Source organism: Pteropus medius, unplaced genomic scaffold (assembly GCF_902729225.1).
Source record: "Pteropus medius unplaced genomic scaffold, Ma_sr-lr_union100, whole genome shotgun sequence".
Classification (NCBI taxonomy): Eukaryota; Metazoa; Chordata; class Mammalia; order Chiroptera; family Pteropodidae; genus Pteropus; species Pteropus medius.
In genome coordinates this window covers 4,393,632-4,412,120 of record NW_024350926.1, presented here as the reverse complement: position 1 = coordinate 4,412,120, position 18,489 = coordinate 4,393,632, and the positions used below count along the sequence as shown (strand labels likewise).

General features: G+C 40.2%; 1 protein-coding gene across 12 annotated transcripts in view; it reads left to right on the top strand.

The window, feature by feature from the left end:
- Positions 1-18,489, top strand: part of NCOA2 (nuclear receptor coactivator 2) — a 253,076-nt gene that overhangs the window by 209,462 nt on the left and 25,125 nt on the right. For 11 of the 12 annotated variants that reach the window (XM_039841839.1, XM_039841834.1, XM_039841833.1 and 8 more), the window contains 6 exons: positions 941-1,088; positions 2,709-3,966; positions 10,724-10,934; positions 12,956-13,162; positions 15,818-16,030; positions 18,245-18,374. In XM_039841839.1, the coding sequence (XP_039697773.1) occupies positions 941-1,088; positions 2,709-3,966; positions 10,724-10,934; positions 12,956-13,162; positions 15,818-16,030; positions 18,245-18,374 (2,167 nt within the window). The remainder of the gene's footprint in view (positions 1-940; positions 1,089-2,708; positions 3,967-10,723; positions 10,935-12,955; positions 13,163-15,817; positions 16,031-18,244; positions 18,375-18,489) is intronic. The other variant, XM_039841838.1, reaches the window with a different exon arrangement.

Below are 18,489 nucleotides of genomic sequence, written 5' to 3'. Positions count from 1 at the left end.
CCCGCGCCATCTCTCTCTCCCCATTTTTGTGGAAAGGCGGATGTGCTTGGTCACTTCGGAGCTAGCTATTCAACCACAAAATTCGTGCTGAGGATTATGTGGGAAAAGCATGGTAGTCTTCTTAAAGTGGTTTAAGAGGTAACTGGATCATCTGGCTACTTTTTCTGAATCGAAATGTTCTTTTTTAATATGTAGTATTTGACAGATTTAAAATACAATTGTTTTAAAAGACAAATCATGAAGTTTTATTTTAACCTAGTTGATTTGCTGTTGTCTTGAAAATGGAAGCACCTGATTCTTTATCCAGGCATTAGACCAATTCCATGTCGCTAAGATTTGTACCTCTATTGTTTCAGTTTTCTGTTTAGCCTTTTTTCTTCTGGAAAGATTCTTCTGATTGTTTTTCTTTTACTTCCTGTTGTCCTAACCACAGAAATAATGCTTCTTACACACTGAGAAACAGAATTGGGAAATAGTAGTGTGAGATGATGGATTGAACAGTACATAACTTTGGGATGAATATTCAGGGAATATATTTACTGTCATAAATTTTACTGAGATATTTGTATTAGTTTAAAAGGAAATTAAAGGCAAATTGTACATTTTAAAGGTATCATATTTATGCATTGTTTTCTAACATTTTAAATCATTGTAAAACTTGTTTTGAGGTAATAAATTGTTTACCCTGTTTTGCCGTGGTACTGAAGATTTTAAAAAGAACATTGACTGAAGGTCTAAGCTTCATTTTAAAAACAATATATTGAATTGATTGGTATTCGAGTGAAAAATAAATGTGCTTTAAAAAATGTATAATGCCTTAATATCATGAAATATTGCAACTGTTTTTAACTGCAGGTCAGAAAATACTAAACTTAATGAAATTTGTTGCTGTTATTGTCGTTTTTTGCTGACGTGCGTTCTGTCCCCTTGCTTGCCGCAGTGCTGAGACAGGGCTTGGCATTCAGTCAGATCTATCGTTTTTCCTTGTCCGACGGCACTCTCGTTGCTGCTCAAACGAAGAGCAAACTCATCCGTTCTCAGACTACTAATGAGCCTCAGCTCGTCATATCTTTACACATGCTTCACAGGTAAGCTTAGTCCTAAGACATCACCTTCCCACGTTAAGAGGAGTTTTGCAAAAGCTCCCGGTTATCCTGGAGCTTTTCAGATTTGTTAGATTTCTCTGTTGATCACCCTCAGGCTGTAAAATATAAAATTAAATTGCTATTAACCGTTGGCTCTGGGCTAAGAAAGGCTATACTTTGAATTTTAACCTGAGTACTAGTGAATTTTAGAATCCAGCTGGACGAGCACCGGCTAGCACTAACTTTGACACAACTGTTCCATCAGAAAAGGGAACTTGACCAGTCCCCAGTGGTGTCACAGCCGGCCAGGGATGTTGAAGCCACTCGCATGATTTCTGCTCCTATGTGTTTAGATCTAAAACTTTCAAATATATATACTTTTAGAAGGAATCTTTTAGATTTTTATTCTCAGGGTTAAATTAACTTCTTGACATTAGACGTTAAATTGAAGGGCAATAAACATTTCCTTAAGAAACGAACGTAAAGAAAACTGAATGTTGATTTTAAAATAAATGTCATGAACTATATTGTTTTAGAGCACAAATTTAGGGAAATGATTACATTTTAAGTTATATAAATATTTATGTGTGCTATATAAAACTTTATGAGGTACTATCAGAAGATATTTAAAGTGGCTGTGGGTCAAGAGTCCCTTTTTATTACATTTCTCAATTATTTACTTTCTTATTTTGGAATAAAAAAAATCAGGCAGCCCGGATTGCCAACTGTTAATAATTCTGACCTCAAACTGAAACAATTTGAAAGTGATTACAGATGTGCCAGATTTCAGCCCCTGACTGAAAGCTGATGTGTGGCAGTTCCTGAGTTGTGAACTCATTTGGTAACTCATGAGTGGCCGCCAAGGCTGTGACTTGAAGCTCGTAGGGCTTCGAAAACCATCTCGCTCAGAAAACCTGCTTTCAGGCCTTGGTTTGGGAGTGGATTGGAGTTGTCTACAAGTTGGGGAATCAGGTCACAACCTAAGGTCATGGAAGTCCCCTCCCGTGCTCTCTGTTTTGGAGGCTCTTGCTTTGACTTGCAGAGGGACCTGGGCAGGGGACCTGTTAAAGTGACGTAATTCTAAACAGTTTGGGTAACTCTTGGCTCTAGAACTTACAGAGTTTCTGATGGTGATGGGCAAGTGTTTTCCCCCAAGTGTGCTGTTCATCTTGAGCCAAGCAGTGCACAGCACGTCTTCGGGCTCACAGATGTGACTCCCTGGCAGATAAGCGAAGACGGCCGAGTCATTCCTTTTAGACAGTCCAAGCTCTTGGTTATTCACAATAATGTGCCATTTAATGAGAAAGAAGTATTATGTAATTGGAGCCCCTCTAATGTCTTGTCTAATAACTACATTTTCAATATGGTGATAGTCAAACTTAAACACACCCCGTCTGTAAAACCGCAGACATCTTAATGAGTTGACTGAGAAACATCCCTCTCGGTCCCAAACTAAACATGTTCAGTCTTGTCCATAATTGCAGATTGTTTCATCAAAGTATTATCTTTCCTTTAAGTGAAGCCTGTTCTTTTAAAGAAAAGAGGCCATTTCATTTTTTTAAATTAATAACAACTTGTTAAATGTTTTCCCTTTTATCTTATATTTCCTTTCTCGTTATACAGAGAGCAGAACGTGTGTGTAATGAATCCGGATCTGACTGGACAAGCGATGGGGAAGCCGTTGAATCCAATTAGCTCTGGCAGCCCCGCCCACCAGGCCATGTGCAGTCAGGACATGACCCTTGGTAGCAATATAAATTTTCCCATAAATGGCCCAAAGGAGCAAATGGGCATGCCCATGGGCAGGTTCGGTGGTTCTGGGGGGCTGAACCATGTGACGGGCATGCCGGCCACCGCTCCTCAGGGCAGTAACTATGCACTCAGAATGAACAGCCCCTCGCAGGGCAGTCCTGGCGTGAACCCGGGGCAGCCCAGCTCCATGCTGTCACCACGGCACCGCGTGAGCCCCGGACTGGCCGGGAGCCCCCGAATCCCGCCCAGCCAGTTTTCCCCTGCAGGAAGCTTGCATTCCCCTGTGGGAGTCTGCAGCAGCACAGGAAATAGCCATAGCTACACCAACAGTTCCCTCAATGCACTTCAGGCCCTCAGCGAGGGGCACGGGGTTTCGTTAGGGTCGTCGTTGGCTTCGCCAGACCTGAAAATGGGCAATTTGCAAAACTCCCCAGTGAATATGAATCCCCCCCAACTCAGCAAGATGGGGAGCTTGGACTCCAAAGACTGTTTTGGACTCTACGGGGAGCCATCCGAAAGTACAACTGGACAGGCAGAGAGCAGCTGCCATCCTGGAGAGCAAAAGGAAACAAATGATTCCAACATCGCCCAGGGTGTGAGCAGCGAGCGATCTGACGGACAGAATCGGCTGCATGACAGCAAAGGACAGACCAAACTCCTACAGCTGTTGACCACCAAATCCGACCAGATGGAGCCTTCGCCCTTATCCAGCTCTTTGTCAGACACAAACAAGGACTCCGCAGGTAGCTTGCCTGGGTCTGGGTCGACACACGGGACCTCGCTCAAGGAGAAGCATAAGATTTTGCACAGACTCCTGCAGGACAGCAGTTCCCCCGTGGACTTGGCTAAGTTAACCGCAGAAGCCACGGGCAAGGAGCTGAGCCAGGAGGCCAGCAGCACAGCTCCTGGTTCGGAAGTGACTGTCAAACAAGAGCCAGTGAGCCCCAAGAAGAAAGAGAATGCACTACTTCGCTATTTGCTAGATAAAGATGATACTAAAGATATTGGTTTACCAGAAATAACCCCCAAACTTGAGCGACTGGACAGTAAGACGGACCCTGCCAGTAACACAAAATTAATAGCTATGAAAAGTGAGAAGGAGGAGATGAGCTTTGAGCCCAGTGACCAGGTAAGTTTTGTATTGTGTTCCCCCAAGTACACTGACCCGTTATCCATCAAAGATTGTCTCCACAGGCATTCGGAGGCCTCAGGTGACTGGATAAGAGTAAGTCTTCTCTTTTGAAATGAGTTCATTCTCACGGAAGCTGCGTGTTCTAAATACTCTGTCTATAAAGAGTGACGTAATTATGGGAGAAGTCAGCTGCCTTTTTTTTTTTTTTTTTTTTTTTTTGGTAAAGAGCCAAGTGATAAATATTTTAGGCTTTGCAGGCCATGGAGCCTCTGCCACAACTATTCAGTTCTGCCATTGGAGTGTGACAGCAGCCAGACACGATGAAAACAAGTGTGCCGCATGTTCTGGTAAACTACTTGCAGGCACTGATGTGTGGATTTTATACAGTTTTCGTGTGTCGCAAATACTCTTTGTTGTTTTTTTGTTATTATAAATTTAAATCCATTCTTAGCTCATGGCCCATGCACAAACAGGTGGTGGGCCAGATTTGGCCTGTAGGCCAGCTGGCGTTTGACCCCCTGTTCATAGAAGATGCCTGAGTCGGAGATAACCGCTTCCTCGAAACTCGGCTTTGTCAGGACAGGCTTAATTAAATTATTTCTTACTTACCTCTCTTTAAGATCAGAGTTTGACTGGTTTTCAAACCCAGTGAAGATCATTGTACCTCTCATTCTCAACCAAAACTCTGATTCGTGCTAAAGAATTTCTTAGACCATCGGTATAGAACGCATTTAAGAGGAAATGGAAAGTAAGAAAGGAAGAGTAACGTTTGACTTGGTGGTGGTGTGTCTGAGCCATCACATACAAACGCGGAACTGAAATGATCGTTCGTAGCACCTTTGTCCTTACGTGAAGATTTAATTCCCTGGAAAAATCCAGGACAGCTGAAGTGATATTCAAAGTCATTCTAGATAATGCGCTAAGGAAATAATGATGTTACAAGGAAAACGTAAACCATTTAGTATTTTCTTTATTTAAAAAAACGAGTTACTGCTGACACGTGGCTTGGATAAGGTGTTTCCTGAGGAGCCGGTGACTGGCAGGGTTAACACCCCGCACTGCCAGTTCTCTGATCCCTGAGCTCCGCCCTGAACTTCTTTAAGACACGATTGGTTAAGAAGAGAAGAAGCTGTATATCTGCTTAAAATGGTTCACTAATTTGTCCTTGAAATTTGCTTTGTAAGTGGATAGTATATGTGTCACCGTCTTCAGGGACTAGGTGTGGATGGGGAGAAAAGAGAGTAGCGCCCCTTCCTGTAGCCTTGAACTCCGCTGAGTCAGCAGCAGAGGCTGACCCTGAGGCAGGTCTGGGATTGAAAGCGGTCATCGGGAAAGCCAAGGCCACACGTGCTCCTAGAGCTGGGCTGTGCCCCTGGTCCTGAGTGAGCACTTAGCTTCCTTTATTTCTTTCACTGTGATGTCTTGACAGCTGCTACATTCCTATACGGCAGATCTGATTTTCAACATTTGTGCCCTTTATAAGAGAAATAGCCTAATTACATAAACATCTTTGGTAATTAATCCTTCGACGTAGATGCCAGTGCGGAATTCTGTACCGGCTCTTCCGTAATGCGGTGAAATCGTTAGACGGCGGAAACTGAGGGCTCAGCACGGAGTTAATAGCAACATCTTGGGTGCAGTGTAGTGTAAAGCCAGGTGGACAACTGTAGATGTTTTACTCTTTTGAGCTTTATTTACTGAATTAGACTATACAGGGCTAATGGCAGTCCAGAGTGACAGGCACCGATAGTGTCACTCAAGTCTCTTGACACATGCTAGAGGGCAAGGTGGTGACTCATGAGGTCCACGTTAGTTTAGTGGCTAAGTGGTTGGCCCCTCCCTCCATAAACACAATTTGTTTCTATCCCATGCCTGAGGCCCAAGGGATTTAGAGGGCCAGGGAAGGGGACACTGTGTGGCATTTCTGTATTTAGATGTATGATTACACTACCTTCAGACAAGAAACTGACCAAAAAAAAAAAAAAAGTTTCTTAAAAAGTCCTTGGGTCACTTGCAGTCTCTGATTGTTTTTTTTAAGAGAAACATTTTCCTAATCAAAATTGTCCCTCGTAGGGCCCATAAAGCGCAGAGGGCACCGGCACAAATCGGTTAGCATTTGGGCGGACCAGAAGGAAGTGTACGCAGGCACACGTACGGTATTTTCCCCTTAGTTAAACCCAGCCTGTGTCTCACCCTCCATCCACTCCCATTTAAAACTCCACCGAAAAATACTGCTTAAGAGCAATTGTAACATCAAAAACATTGAAACTTGAAAAGAAAAGTTACCACAGGAAGTAGGCATTACCTAAATTTAGATCAAAGTTAGAGTGACGTGCTTTAAGAACAGTGATTCTTTCTCCTCCCGCTCCCCCTCACTGTCCCGGGCACAGATTAATTGTATCTCCTATTAACTGCTGTGCACATTTATTGAAGACTTCGCTTTGATTTCAAGGGAATCCACGTTTTTTATTTAGTAAGATGAACTGTTGGCAAGCTTTAAGTGCCCGGTTAGCTGTCTTGATGTTTCAACTCAGAAAAAAGCCATTAACCAGTGTGTGTTTAACCTATCACTAACTTATTAAGGGCAGGAAGTATTTCGATGGCGCTATTATACCTAAAATAGCATTCTTTACTGGGTAGAGTATTTAAACATCATTTGTTCTACGGCATTTCATAACCAACAGGAAACAGTGACAGCAAAATTTCCAATATGTGTACCAACTTTTAAGGTATAGACTTATTTATACAGCGGAACCTGTCGATCCCTAATCAGATGATACTTACGTTCTTTCTATTGCTATTGGGTTACTTATGATAAGGGTTTAGAAATAGTCTAAAAAGAATTTCTTGTTACTTGGCTCCATTAGAAAGGCAAAACCATATCTTATACTAGTAACATTTCGCTCCAAATGTGGTAAATTATACTGCCACCTTTTAATAATTTTATATTACGCAAACGTGGTAAAATTATACTTTGTATTAAAATTTTGAAAAGATATTTTATAATCTGTTAGAATGCTTATGTTATAAAATGCATGTGCTCTATTTGCTTCAGAGAACATGTAGATTTGACACATGAAAAATTCATAAAACCAGAAAAATGAAAAATTAAAGAAATCAAGTTCAATTTTCATTTTGTAGAACTTGTATAAAAATCTTTCTGACTCATTTTCTGCCTGAAATAGTTTAAACTAACTATTCCAATTGATGTGGCTAATTTGAGCATTCGAATAGATGCCTGAGCAAAACTTTGAAGTATCTTGGCAAAGCGTTTTAAAGGAAGGCATTAATCTTTCTGCCTAACAGAGTGGAGAGGGCCTGGGAGAACTTTGGATGAGAATTAAAGCTTAGGAAAATTTAAGGAGAGGAAATGTTCAATCAGAAACTTCATGCGATTAAACCCACCCCTTCCAGAACTTACATGATTACAGAAGAAAATACCATATTTGTCAAATTTTATTGCTGAACAATCACAGGGGTGTAGAGATTTTGAATTTTATCTCCTTAAAGGACAACGTTTAAAGGAAACTTAAGACGATTAGATTGAGGTTAAAATGTGTGCTCCAGAAGTTGACAAGAATAAACACAAGCAAACAATATCATCTCTAGGAGGGAAAATTTCATTATGCAGTTTTCTGTTGATAAGCCAAATGAATTCGAATAATGTCCATAGTTGTGGGTCTCCAAACAGCCTCTTCCTTTTGAGTCTAACACAGTAATTTCCTACGTGGCTTTCTTGAGACAAGTGTCAGTTACTCGTCAGAGCTGGACTGGTCCACAGTTGTTATTTGGCCAGTTCTTAAAATGACAAAGATTAAAATTTGAAAATTAGTTTTCATACATGCTTTTTTTTTAAAATAAAAATCAAGGAAAACAATGGGTTTTAAGTTTCTAATTATTTGAAATAAAAACAATAAATCCAATAAATAGATATAAAGCATCCAAATGTATTTGAATGTTATGTGTAGATAAAACATTAGACTTATTTTAAACTTATTTTTATATTAGACACAAGAGTAGATTACAAAGGAAGAATCGTGAATCCTGTTGTTAGAACGCTTTGAAACTATATTTTTAGTTTTTTGGTTTTTTTTTTTTTTAATTTTTATTATGGTGACATTGGTTAATGAAATCCAGTAAGTTTCAGGTGTACAATTCAACAATGAGGCGTATATATATTACCTTGTGTGTTCACCGCCCTTTTTTTCGTTTTCGAGACAGCTTAAAGCGTAAATTCATTTGCGTGGAAAGAGTAAAGGGAAAAGGGAAAGGAGCAGCCTAGACCCCGACTGTAGTTAACCGACGCCGTAAAAACTTTCTTTTACAGGTACCTAGGGTCAGGGGCAAGGATAAGAGCATCCACGGAGGAAAATAATATATGTTTATGACTGTTTATACAAACTTATTTATTCTGGATGATTCTCATCCCGGGCAATCTGCAAATCTTTCTCAAGAAGCAGCTCGTCACTCACAACAGCCGCCCTCCCTCACCGCCCCCCACAGTGAGCGAGCCTAACGGCCCGTCTGAAACTCTCTCTGCACAGAAGGCTTTAGAGCGGGGACATGGGGGTTCCTGGGCAGCCGGGCACCTCAGAGTTTGTTAGAGCCTCTTTCTTATCTCCGTAGCTGTTTTCAGGGTACAGCTATAAGGTTATCACACATTTTTTATCAATCATTTTTCTGGGAAATTAATAGAAATCATAGGGATTTCTTTGAGAAATTTAGTCGAGCCTGGGAGGATTTCTTAGATTATAAGTTCGCGAGGTTAAAGGCTGACTGGGTGTCCCTCGCTCCATTCTGGGCGCTGTCTCTGGCGGGCGATAAATGTTTATATTGATGTTCATACCTTACGTATTGAGCAAAATACGATAGAGATAGGTTTGCAGTGGAGTCGCTTTACTTGTACGTTAATTAGACTTGCACGAAATCATAGCTACGTGTTCAGGAAAGAAGACGAGGCGGTCATTAGCTGGTGATTTCAGCAGCGTGAGCGGCGTCGCCCACCGTGCCCTAGCAGAGTGGTTTGACGTGCGTGACACGGGTTTGCTGCATTGGTTCCCTCGTCCCTCAGATAGTGAGAAGATGTAGCTGGGGACTTGCACGTGCAGCTGGCCGCTGCATCAGCTGCGTCATTTAGGACTCAGCCCAAGAAACAGTAATGTGCTTCCTCTCTGGAGGAACACTGGCCTGCTGCCCTTGGAGCGGGTACAAGTGCAGTGAGGTGCCCTCCTAAGGAGTTTTAAGGACCATTTTGTGTCTGTCTATACTGGGGGATGCTAACTTTGGAGCCTAGCCCTCCCCTAAGGTGTATCTCTCCCATGTTTGATGCTTCTGTCTTTTGTTAGAAATAGATAGCTAAACCAACTTAGCAAGTGGTCTCGTAACTGCTCTAACAACGTTAGGAATTCCTGGAAAATAGAGCTCTAACTTATCGCCAAGCTATTGACTGAACAAAGAATCAAACAAAATGTCACTTCAGTTTACCCTTCTTAACTTGAGAAATGACAGGTAAAAAAGGGCTTCTTGTAGAGATATTACATTTGTCGTAAAGTGCAAAAAAAAAAACTTAGCAAATCCAACCTCTACGTGGACGATAGAAATTGTATGTAGAATAAAACTAGAGGCCATTCTCTGTTAAAGTATACCTCATATCGAGTGTAAACGATTTCATTTGAGTTGCCAGTGTAGACAAAAAGGTTAGTCACAGAGAAGGATCCAAAGTCTATTCAGCGACTTTGGGGAAATTGCCTGTTTTTCCACCTACATATCATGAAAATCATTCTAACTACTTTCTTTACTTTCTAGTAAAGTAATCCTAGCATTTAACTTAGCCATTTTCGTGTGTGGTTGGCACTGTCTGATTTTAAATATGTGGCACATACATAGGTTCTACTTAAAAGAATATAAAATCAGTTGAGCTTTCTGGAAGGAAAATACTGAGTATAAAATAGTGATATTTACCTTATTATTTTAATGTTGGCAATTGAAATGAAATTATTTTAATATAAAGAAAGCCCTTAAAAATATATATATATATATTTTTTTCTTTTTTCTTTTATGGCTTCTGTTAAGTCGAGTCGATAGATGCTAGGTCTGGAGGCAACCTGTTTTTATTTCGCTCCCCAATAGTGTTTTGTCACCTAAGCCGGTGAGTGACTGAGAAAGCCAGTGTCATTCGAAACTGAAAGTACAAACAGGAAAAAAACACCACTCAGATTGAAAAGGCAATGCTTAGCTAGTCATGGTTACTTCAGGCTTATTTTGTGCTTTATCCCCTGCTCTTCAAAATTTACTAAATAATGATTTTAGTGTATATTTGGATCATATTCTCTACCAGTGTTTTCTTGTTGTTATTTCTTAAGGAGAGTTAACCACAAAACCTAGACCTGGACTGTAAGTCATAGTATACCCGTGGTTAGTTAGAAATTTACATAGTCGTGATTAAATTATGGCCGTAAAATTAAGGGGAATTTATAAATTGCCGGTGAATCACAATGCTGGAGGAAAGCTTTCCTTCTAATTCAGTCGTCTCGCTTTTTACAGATGAGAAAATTGAGGACCAAGATTCAGTTGTGCGTCCTTTGTCAATTTTATTTTTTAAAAGATGACGGGTTAATTGTTAGGCCCGAGGTGGGCATGTGTCCACATCTTTCATTTGCGCGTGGAACCTCATACCAGTGAGGGCTGTAATTGCAGGCAGGCCTGCGGGGCCCTCACCGTGGGGCTGGATAAACTCTCTGTTTGTTAACTGCAGCCTGGCAGCGAGCTGGACAACTTGGAGGAGATTTTGGATGATTTGCAGAATAGTCAATTACCACAGCTTTTCCCAGACACGAGGCCAGGCGCCCCTGCTGGATCAGTTGACAAGCAAGCCATCATCAATGACCTCATGCAACTCACAGCTGAGAACAGCCCGGTTACACCTGTTGGAGCCCAGAAAGCGGCATTGCGAATTTCACAGAGCAGTGAGTATGAGATATCGATGGTTATACCAAGAAATTCCCATATAATCACCATCAGAAACAGGGGTTATTAAAATCTGATGCAAACAGCTTAGTCACTTCAAGGTTTTTATGGTCAGATAGCACCATCTACTGTTCCGGTCCTTCAAAACAAAAACAGTATTGAAAGCGGATTCTCGTGAACATGGCTTCTCGGCAGGCTCTTGTGTTCGATTGAACCAGCGTGGCATGTGACCTAGGTGGAGTTCTCTGGATGACTGCCTTATTTCCCTGCATTTCAGCCACTGCCTTCAGAAGTGGAGTGTAAGACAGACTTTGTGTTTTGATATGTAACTGAATACTGAAAATATAAAAAATTAGAAAGTTATGCTCACTTTTTAGGAATAAAATACTATTTAAAGAAGTCTTGAAATATTTAATCCTTGTACGTGAAAGGGACACATATGTTTAAAATATCTTGTCCTGCTTCTTAAGAATCCTCATGTTAACACCAGTTTTACATGGAGCTCTGTCACGTACATGTTCTCTAGCTGCATTCTGTGTCGTTAGTTCGGTGTAAAGCTTGACTTCAGAGGTTTAAGGTGAACTCTTCTTTCCCTACCAGCACTTAGTTTACAGATTCGATAGTTGCCTGACGGCGTCCAGGAACTCGAATGGAAGAAAACATTTGTCCTGTTCCAGGAACGTAATTTATAGAAAGACAGATAATCTCTAGCATTAACTTGGTGAACAGAATAATTTTTTTCCTTCTTCGAATACGTTTTGACCCAAAGCTTAGCGTTGGTTTCAAACCAGAAATGGCAACAATCAACCAAATCACAAAATAGCTTTAATTACTAGATCTTTTCTCAACTAATTTCTGATCATTCCGAAAAGGGTAAAACAAAGTAGAATTTTTGCCATTACCTTTCAGACCTGCCTGTTTCTTGGGGTGTGGAGGGTTACTATGGGCCACGGGGGTTCAGCTGAACCCTAACCAGAGGAATTAACGAAGGGCAGCCTGTGTGTGAGCACGTTGTTTCTCCTCTACCTGCACCTCCTAAGAGTTTTCAGATTATCGATTTTCGTAACCACACAACTAACTCTGATTCGGAAGTTATGGTCAGTCATGAACATAATTTCTATTCCAAGCTCTGATTCTTCTAAATATTTTGTTATTGTTAAGAACCTTTCCCTTTAAATGATTTATTTCATACTATGTTTATATAATTCAGAGAAAATAAAGTACTCAATTTTATTTAAGGAATTAGCGCTGTAAGTTGTAATTTATAATATATTTGTACTTTTAAAATTTAATAGCATTGATATTAAATTACTGGCTGTCTATGTGATAGTATAGTACACTGATATAGTGGTTATTACACAATAAATTCTTGTGAACTGACCATAAGAATCATTTCAAATCTAACTGGAATTTTAAAAAGCTGTATTTAAAACATTAAACAGGGCCCAAAAGCTTTAATAATTACTTCAGGTAACAGAATTCACACTTAAAGATTTTAACTTCCAATGAAAGTAGATATTTCTAACCTAATTCTGCTCCTAGGAAAGTCTGGTTAAGATACGATGCTCTTAAAAGAAAAAAAAAAGACGTGATGATCTAACATTCAAACCACATGTTTCTGTGTTTGCTGCTCGATGCAGGAGATGTTTATAGCTTCATAGCTGTGACAAAACAGTACTCCTAAATTCAAATAATATAACATATAAAGAAAACCACATTAGTGGTTTACTTAGCAAATACGATTGCATATTAGAAATGAGTGTTGGGGAGAAAAAATGTGTTTTCTTTTTTTTGCAAGAATGTTAATAATTAAACTAGAGGCCCGTTGATTAAATTACGGGTCTGCATTTTTCTGGCTCTGCATATGTTTTTGTCTGGATTTGTCTTTTATGTGGGCACTTGTTCCCTGATGTGCATCTTTGCTATTTTACAGGTGATATTTTCCCTAAACACTACTTCTATTACTATTCTTTTCCATTATCCTATATTAACCTTTAATTTTCATTTGTTTTCTCCTTAGCTTTTAATAACCCACGACCAGGGCAACTGGGCAGATTATTGCCAAACCAGAATTTACCACTTGACATCACATTGCAAAGCCCAACTGGTGCTGGACCCTTCCCACCAATCAGAAACAGTAGTCCCTACTCAGTGATACCTCAGCCAGGAATGATGGGTAACCAAGGGATGATAGGAAACCAAGGAAATTTAGGGAGCAGTAGCACAGGTAAGGGCTCAACTGCACTCCTGCTTTACTGGGTTACTTAACTTAATGATCTGTTCATCCACATCCAACTAGTAGAATTTTTCAAGTGAAATTTTCTATGTTAGAAGCTAACATTTGAACTTAAGTCTACAAATTTTCACCCTGAGAGTGGCACATGAAGCACCGGAGAGCATTCCAGTAAGCCGGCTGTTTATTTTCTGTGATCATTACTTTCACAAGGTTTCTAATCGTTAATGCCATAGCATAGGTTTATTTCACTTCTATTTCAGTTACTGTTCTAGACATTGGAGTGGTGTATGTAAAATAATTGGTGGTTGCTAGCTTTTCATGATAATCCGAGATAATCCCAAAACTCCCTATTAATTGATGATTTGTGTTCGGAGAATTTCAGAATGAGAGTTTAAAATTCAACCAACCTTTTTTTTCGATACTTATAAATGATACAATTCTCATTCAGAGAAATATTAATTAAAAACAAAAGACTTAAACCAGTAGTGTGCCTGTCCTGATAGTAACTGCGGGTCCAGGGCTCCTTTTTGAAGATGGATGAAGTTGCCTATGATCTGGTTTGGACCTTGACCTGCTATAAGTTAAGGTGTCTGCCACGTTGCCCAGGCACACTCGTAAGTGGTCGTCACTGAAAAGCTCCCGTATTCCCAAACTTCCATCTGATTTGGGCCAGAAATCACTGCAGCAACACTGATCGCTGTTGCCACCACGCCCCGAACCCTGTAATGCCTGCTTCATAGAGATAGCAGCATGCTAATGAAGAAGAGCTCACAATTTATAGCTTTCTTCCTTTGTCGAAATGAGGTTCTAGAGACAAAGGCGTTGAAAGAATGGATGTTATAAAAAGAACCTATATTGGTGGGTGTTTAATTTTTGTTTTTTGTTTTTTGTTTTTGGCAGTTTATAATCCCTGTGTGCACTTGCCATTTAGATAGCTACCTGAAAATAAGAGTTTAATTTAAAGAGAAAAGATGGATTTTTTTTTTCTTTCTGTTGTTGATAAGCAATTTATGGGAAACATGAGCTATGCTGTATTAAAATAGTTTATTTATTCAACAAACAGATATTTATTGGGTGCCTATTATAAGTGCCAGCACCTGACTGCTTCACTAATTTGTATATTCACAGAAACAGTGTCGTATTAATTTTAGTTTTAAGATAAAGTATTGATATATATTAATAAAATATTAATTTATATAAAATTCTAAAATAGAAAAGGAGTCAGTGACTTATTAAAAGTGGCTTCTTACTAGAGAACACAAGGAGATCTGAGTTCTCGCAGGAATCTTAAGGGAGAATTTGGGGTACACCTGTATTCCAGTCTGGGCAGCCTGGCATCACTAATGTCCGGGCGATTATCATACCAACCTGTGCTTTGTTTCAGAAAAGTAAAAGAAGACTGAGAGCTACCCCAGTTATAATTGCGTTAATATTGTTGAATTATGAATGATTTTCCCTTCTGCTTTCTAGACTTTTTCTAATCTTGTTATGTTATTTAGATGATAGATTTTTGGAAAACTAAAATGCCTCTTCTCCCATAATATCTTTGTATAGCTCAAACCGAATCTTAAAATGGTTTATAAAATGTATCTTACTCTGATATCGTTCTCTTTCCATCTAATTAATTAGCCTTCACTCAGTCATCTCAGAGCAGTGCATTCTCATCTCACCAGTAAAAACCCACCCCCCGAGCATGAGCTCTCCATAACTGAATAGGCTGTTTTCAGTCGTTTAAAAACATGAAAGTGAACGAAAGCAAGCCATGTGTTTGAAAGCAGAACTTTTATGTATCCATCATTAAACATTTCAAAATGAAAGTTCCTCACTTGGGGTTTTTCCAGAAGCCTTAGACTGTCAAGTCTTAGTACATCTCTGGCCGTTGCCGGCATCCCAGGGGCCAGGCCGAAGGGAGCAGACTCGTGATCCTGTTTGCCGGAGTTGTGTTCTTGTTGTTCTGTGTGGTCAAATCACTATTAGTATCTCCAGCATAAAAGAATTTTTACAGCTCTGTCCTAACCCATTCTGGGTCTGAATAGTCAGGAATGCGGCTGAAATAGTAGGCATGCCTTTTCTTTGACTAGAAAGAAGTGTAGCAGAAAGATCCGGTAATTTCTCCATGCTCTAGAGGCTGCCTTGCTCAGTTTTGAAGCTTACCAAATTATGATACTCAGAAAAGGATTCGAAGATTTAAAGTCTGGCATAGGCTTCACGAGATATTCTCCGTGATTTTGGTTTGTCATTAGAGTAATAATTATCAGTTTGTACCTTGTTCCTCTTAGCCTCACCTCCCTTTTGGAAAGTAAAGCATTGACGTGTGTATCATCAGCTAATGTGATTCACTTCCTGAGGAAGGAAGTTGGGGTTATCCACACGCCACAGCACCTGTGTCTAAGTGCATATGGGAACAATTTTAACTGCTTTTCTGAACTGTAAAGAGTGGCAAGTCCTTGCTGCGAAAAACTTTGTAGTAATTGCCAATTCTTATGTCTTAGCCAGGGCCCACGTCTGTCCCAGTGAGGGCGTTAGCTGTCGGGCTGACTGCATGTTACTGGATGGTTACCTTGTACAGAGTAAGATCATCTGGTGTTCAGCGTGCTGAGTATGCTTCCAGTCACTGCAGCTCAGTTTTCTTTGGCTTGCCTGCAGGCATGATTGGCAGTAACGCTGCCCGGCCCACTATGCCATCTGGGGATTGGGCACCACAGAGTTCCGTGAGAGTCACCTGCGCCGCCACTACCAGTGCCATGAACCGGCCAATCCAAGGAGGTATGATCCGGAACCCAACAGCCAGCATGCCCATGAGACCCAGCAGCCAGCCCGGCCAAAGGCAGATGCTTCAGTCTCAGGTCATGAGTATAGGTAAGGTCTCCTAGCGCTCTTGACTTTTAATTTCCATGCTTGCTTAGACGAGAGTCACCGTTCCGTAGGCCTTTCCAGACAGGCGCCCAGTCTGCAGTTCAGGTCATCCCCCCACGCCGAGTTGCCATAAGTGGGGTCTGGCCGGAGCTCTTTAAAATCATAGACTCTCAAAGGTTTCCAGCTATGTGAGAGAATCAACTACCTTCATGATATTTTATTTTCATTAAATTATCTACTTCGGCTCTGAATTGGGCAGTGAATTAAGTGCCACAATGTAAATCTTAGGTATACGATATTTTAAAGAAGTATTTCAGTGATACAGCAGTGGTTCCTAACTGGGTGATCATCAGAATTATCTCAGGACCTTAAAATGCAGATTCCTAGGCCACTGCCCTAGGCTTTTAAACTAGACTGCGGGGTCCTCACTGGAGAGGCAGGTCTTACTGAACATCTTGTAAAATGTGAGGGTCGGTAGAATTCTGTTTGGATACAATTTATGTCGTTAAAGTTAATGGTCTGGTACGTTGCTGCATGGCTCCATTCATATGAAACGTCCAGAATAGGCCAACCTATTAGAGAAAGAGTGTTACTGGTTGCCTAGGGGTTGGGGAGGAATGGGGACTGACCTCTAGTGGTAACTCTTTGGGTTTCTTTTGGGGGAAATAGAAAGTTCTGAACTTGATTGTCGTGATGGTTGTACAATTCTGCACATAGAAAACCCACTGAATTGTACACTTGTAAACAGGTGAATTGTATGGTGTGTGAATTATATCTCAGTAAAGCCATTCTTTTTTTAAAGAATTAATGGTGTGCGCAGCTCATACTCAAGATTATTTTGTCAGTCACTGACATATTAACCTTCTTTTTTCGTACATTAGCATAACTCAGATAAGTTCATGTTCATATACTTTTTCATGTACCTAGATGTTGTGCCACGAATAAAAGCTCAATCATTAGCGGAAAGGCGCCACTGTTGTTTTGAGAAGATAATGCAGAATTTTCTTCCCTAGCTGCTTAACTGCTCAGTGCAGTTTGGCATATCGATTCTGGAACACGACATTCTAATGCCTTCCTACAGAGAATGTACTTTGGAGTTAATTAATGGGTGGTCCCGAAACATAAATTCATGTCATTTGAGGCTTGCATGAAAAATGCTTAAAATGGCCAGAATCTTATGAAAAATTAAACTGGGAAATTCTTAAGATATCAATTCCTTCATTTTAAAATCATAATAATAAATTCGTTACACCTAGAGATTTAATTTACCTTCACTGAAGGGCACCTCACCTGGCTTTTGAGCTTGAAATAGGGCTCTGTGAGCTTTACTGTGTAGCTGAATTTCTCCAATATGTAATAGACTCAAAAAAAGCTGTGAACTCAACAGAAAATCTATTGTAATGGAAGATAGGTCTACAGATAATGATAACAGTAAAATCATTTAAACCCTCATATTTTCTATTAGTCTGAAACCTCTAAAAAGACGTCTGAGAACGAGCACCCCTGAGCCGTCTAGGCCCCCCTTCTGTACCCCCTACTCTGGCGGAAGGGGTAGCAGCTATAGTGAGTAAGGGTCAGGAGCAAGCAGCCCAGACCAGCACTTCTCAGAAGTGCCAGTGCCCCTCGGGGCGTCTGCAAGGCCAAAGTTCTAGAAGGTACGTGCTGTGTTATGTCACAGTGTATGGGATGCAGAAGCGGACAGGAGATTCTGGCTGTCTTCTGTCAATCCAGATGGTTTGCAAACCTGTAAAAATAATGCCACTAAAACATTTTTTGTTTTGTTTTGTTTTTCATTTTAAAAAAGTCTTGTTTGTGTTAACATATAGTGAGTGGGTTTACTATGATGGTTTTAAATGAGTTAATAATTACTTTTCTATTTGCCGCTTTCAATTTCCAATAACAATAAATGTCAATAAGGTATAACCCACATAAACAAAAGCCTTTTAAAAAAAAAAAAAAGAATATAAAGGATCTTGAGTGCAAAAGATCTAGAAGTGCTGCTGTAGATATTCCCTAAAGCAGGCGATTAGCCTTGATATTTACTGTCTTTATTTCTATATCAGAACAAAAATTCAGTCTTATTATTTTCACCTAATTATTACTGCTTCTGTCTTTTTCATTTTCTGGAAACCAGATATTTCAGTTTGTATTACATAGTAGAAATAGATACTTTCGTGATTACAAGTTGTAAGATTTTGGGGTTCTTGTCTTTTTCAGGGCCATCTGAATTAGAGATGAATATGGGGGGACCCCAGTATAGCCAACAGCAAGCTCCTCCAAATCAGACCGCCCCATGGCCTGACAGCATCCTGCCCATAGAGCAGGCATCTTTTGCCAGCCAGAGCAGGTGAGTCCTGAGCTCTCAGATCAACAAGCAGTTCTTCATGAGTTCTGTAAGCTCTTCATATGTGCCTAAGCCAGAAGTCAGTCTTTTCCTTTTGAATAGTTGGTGCCTGACCACT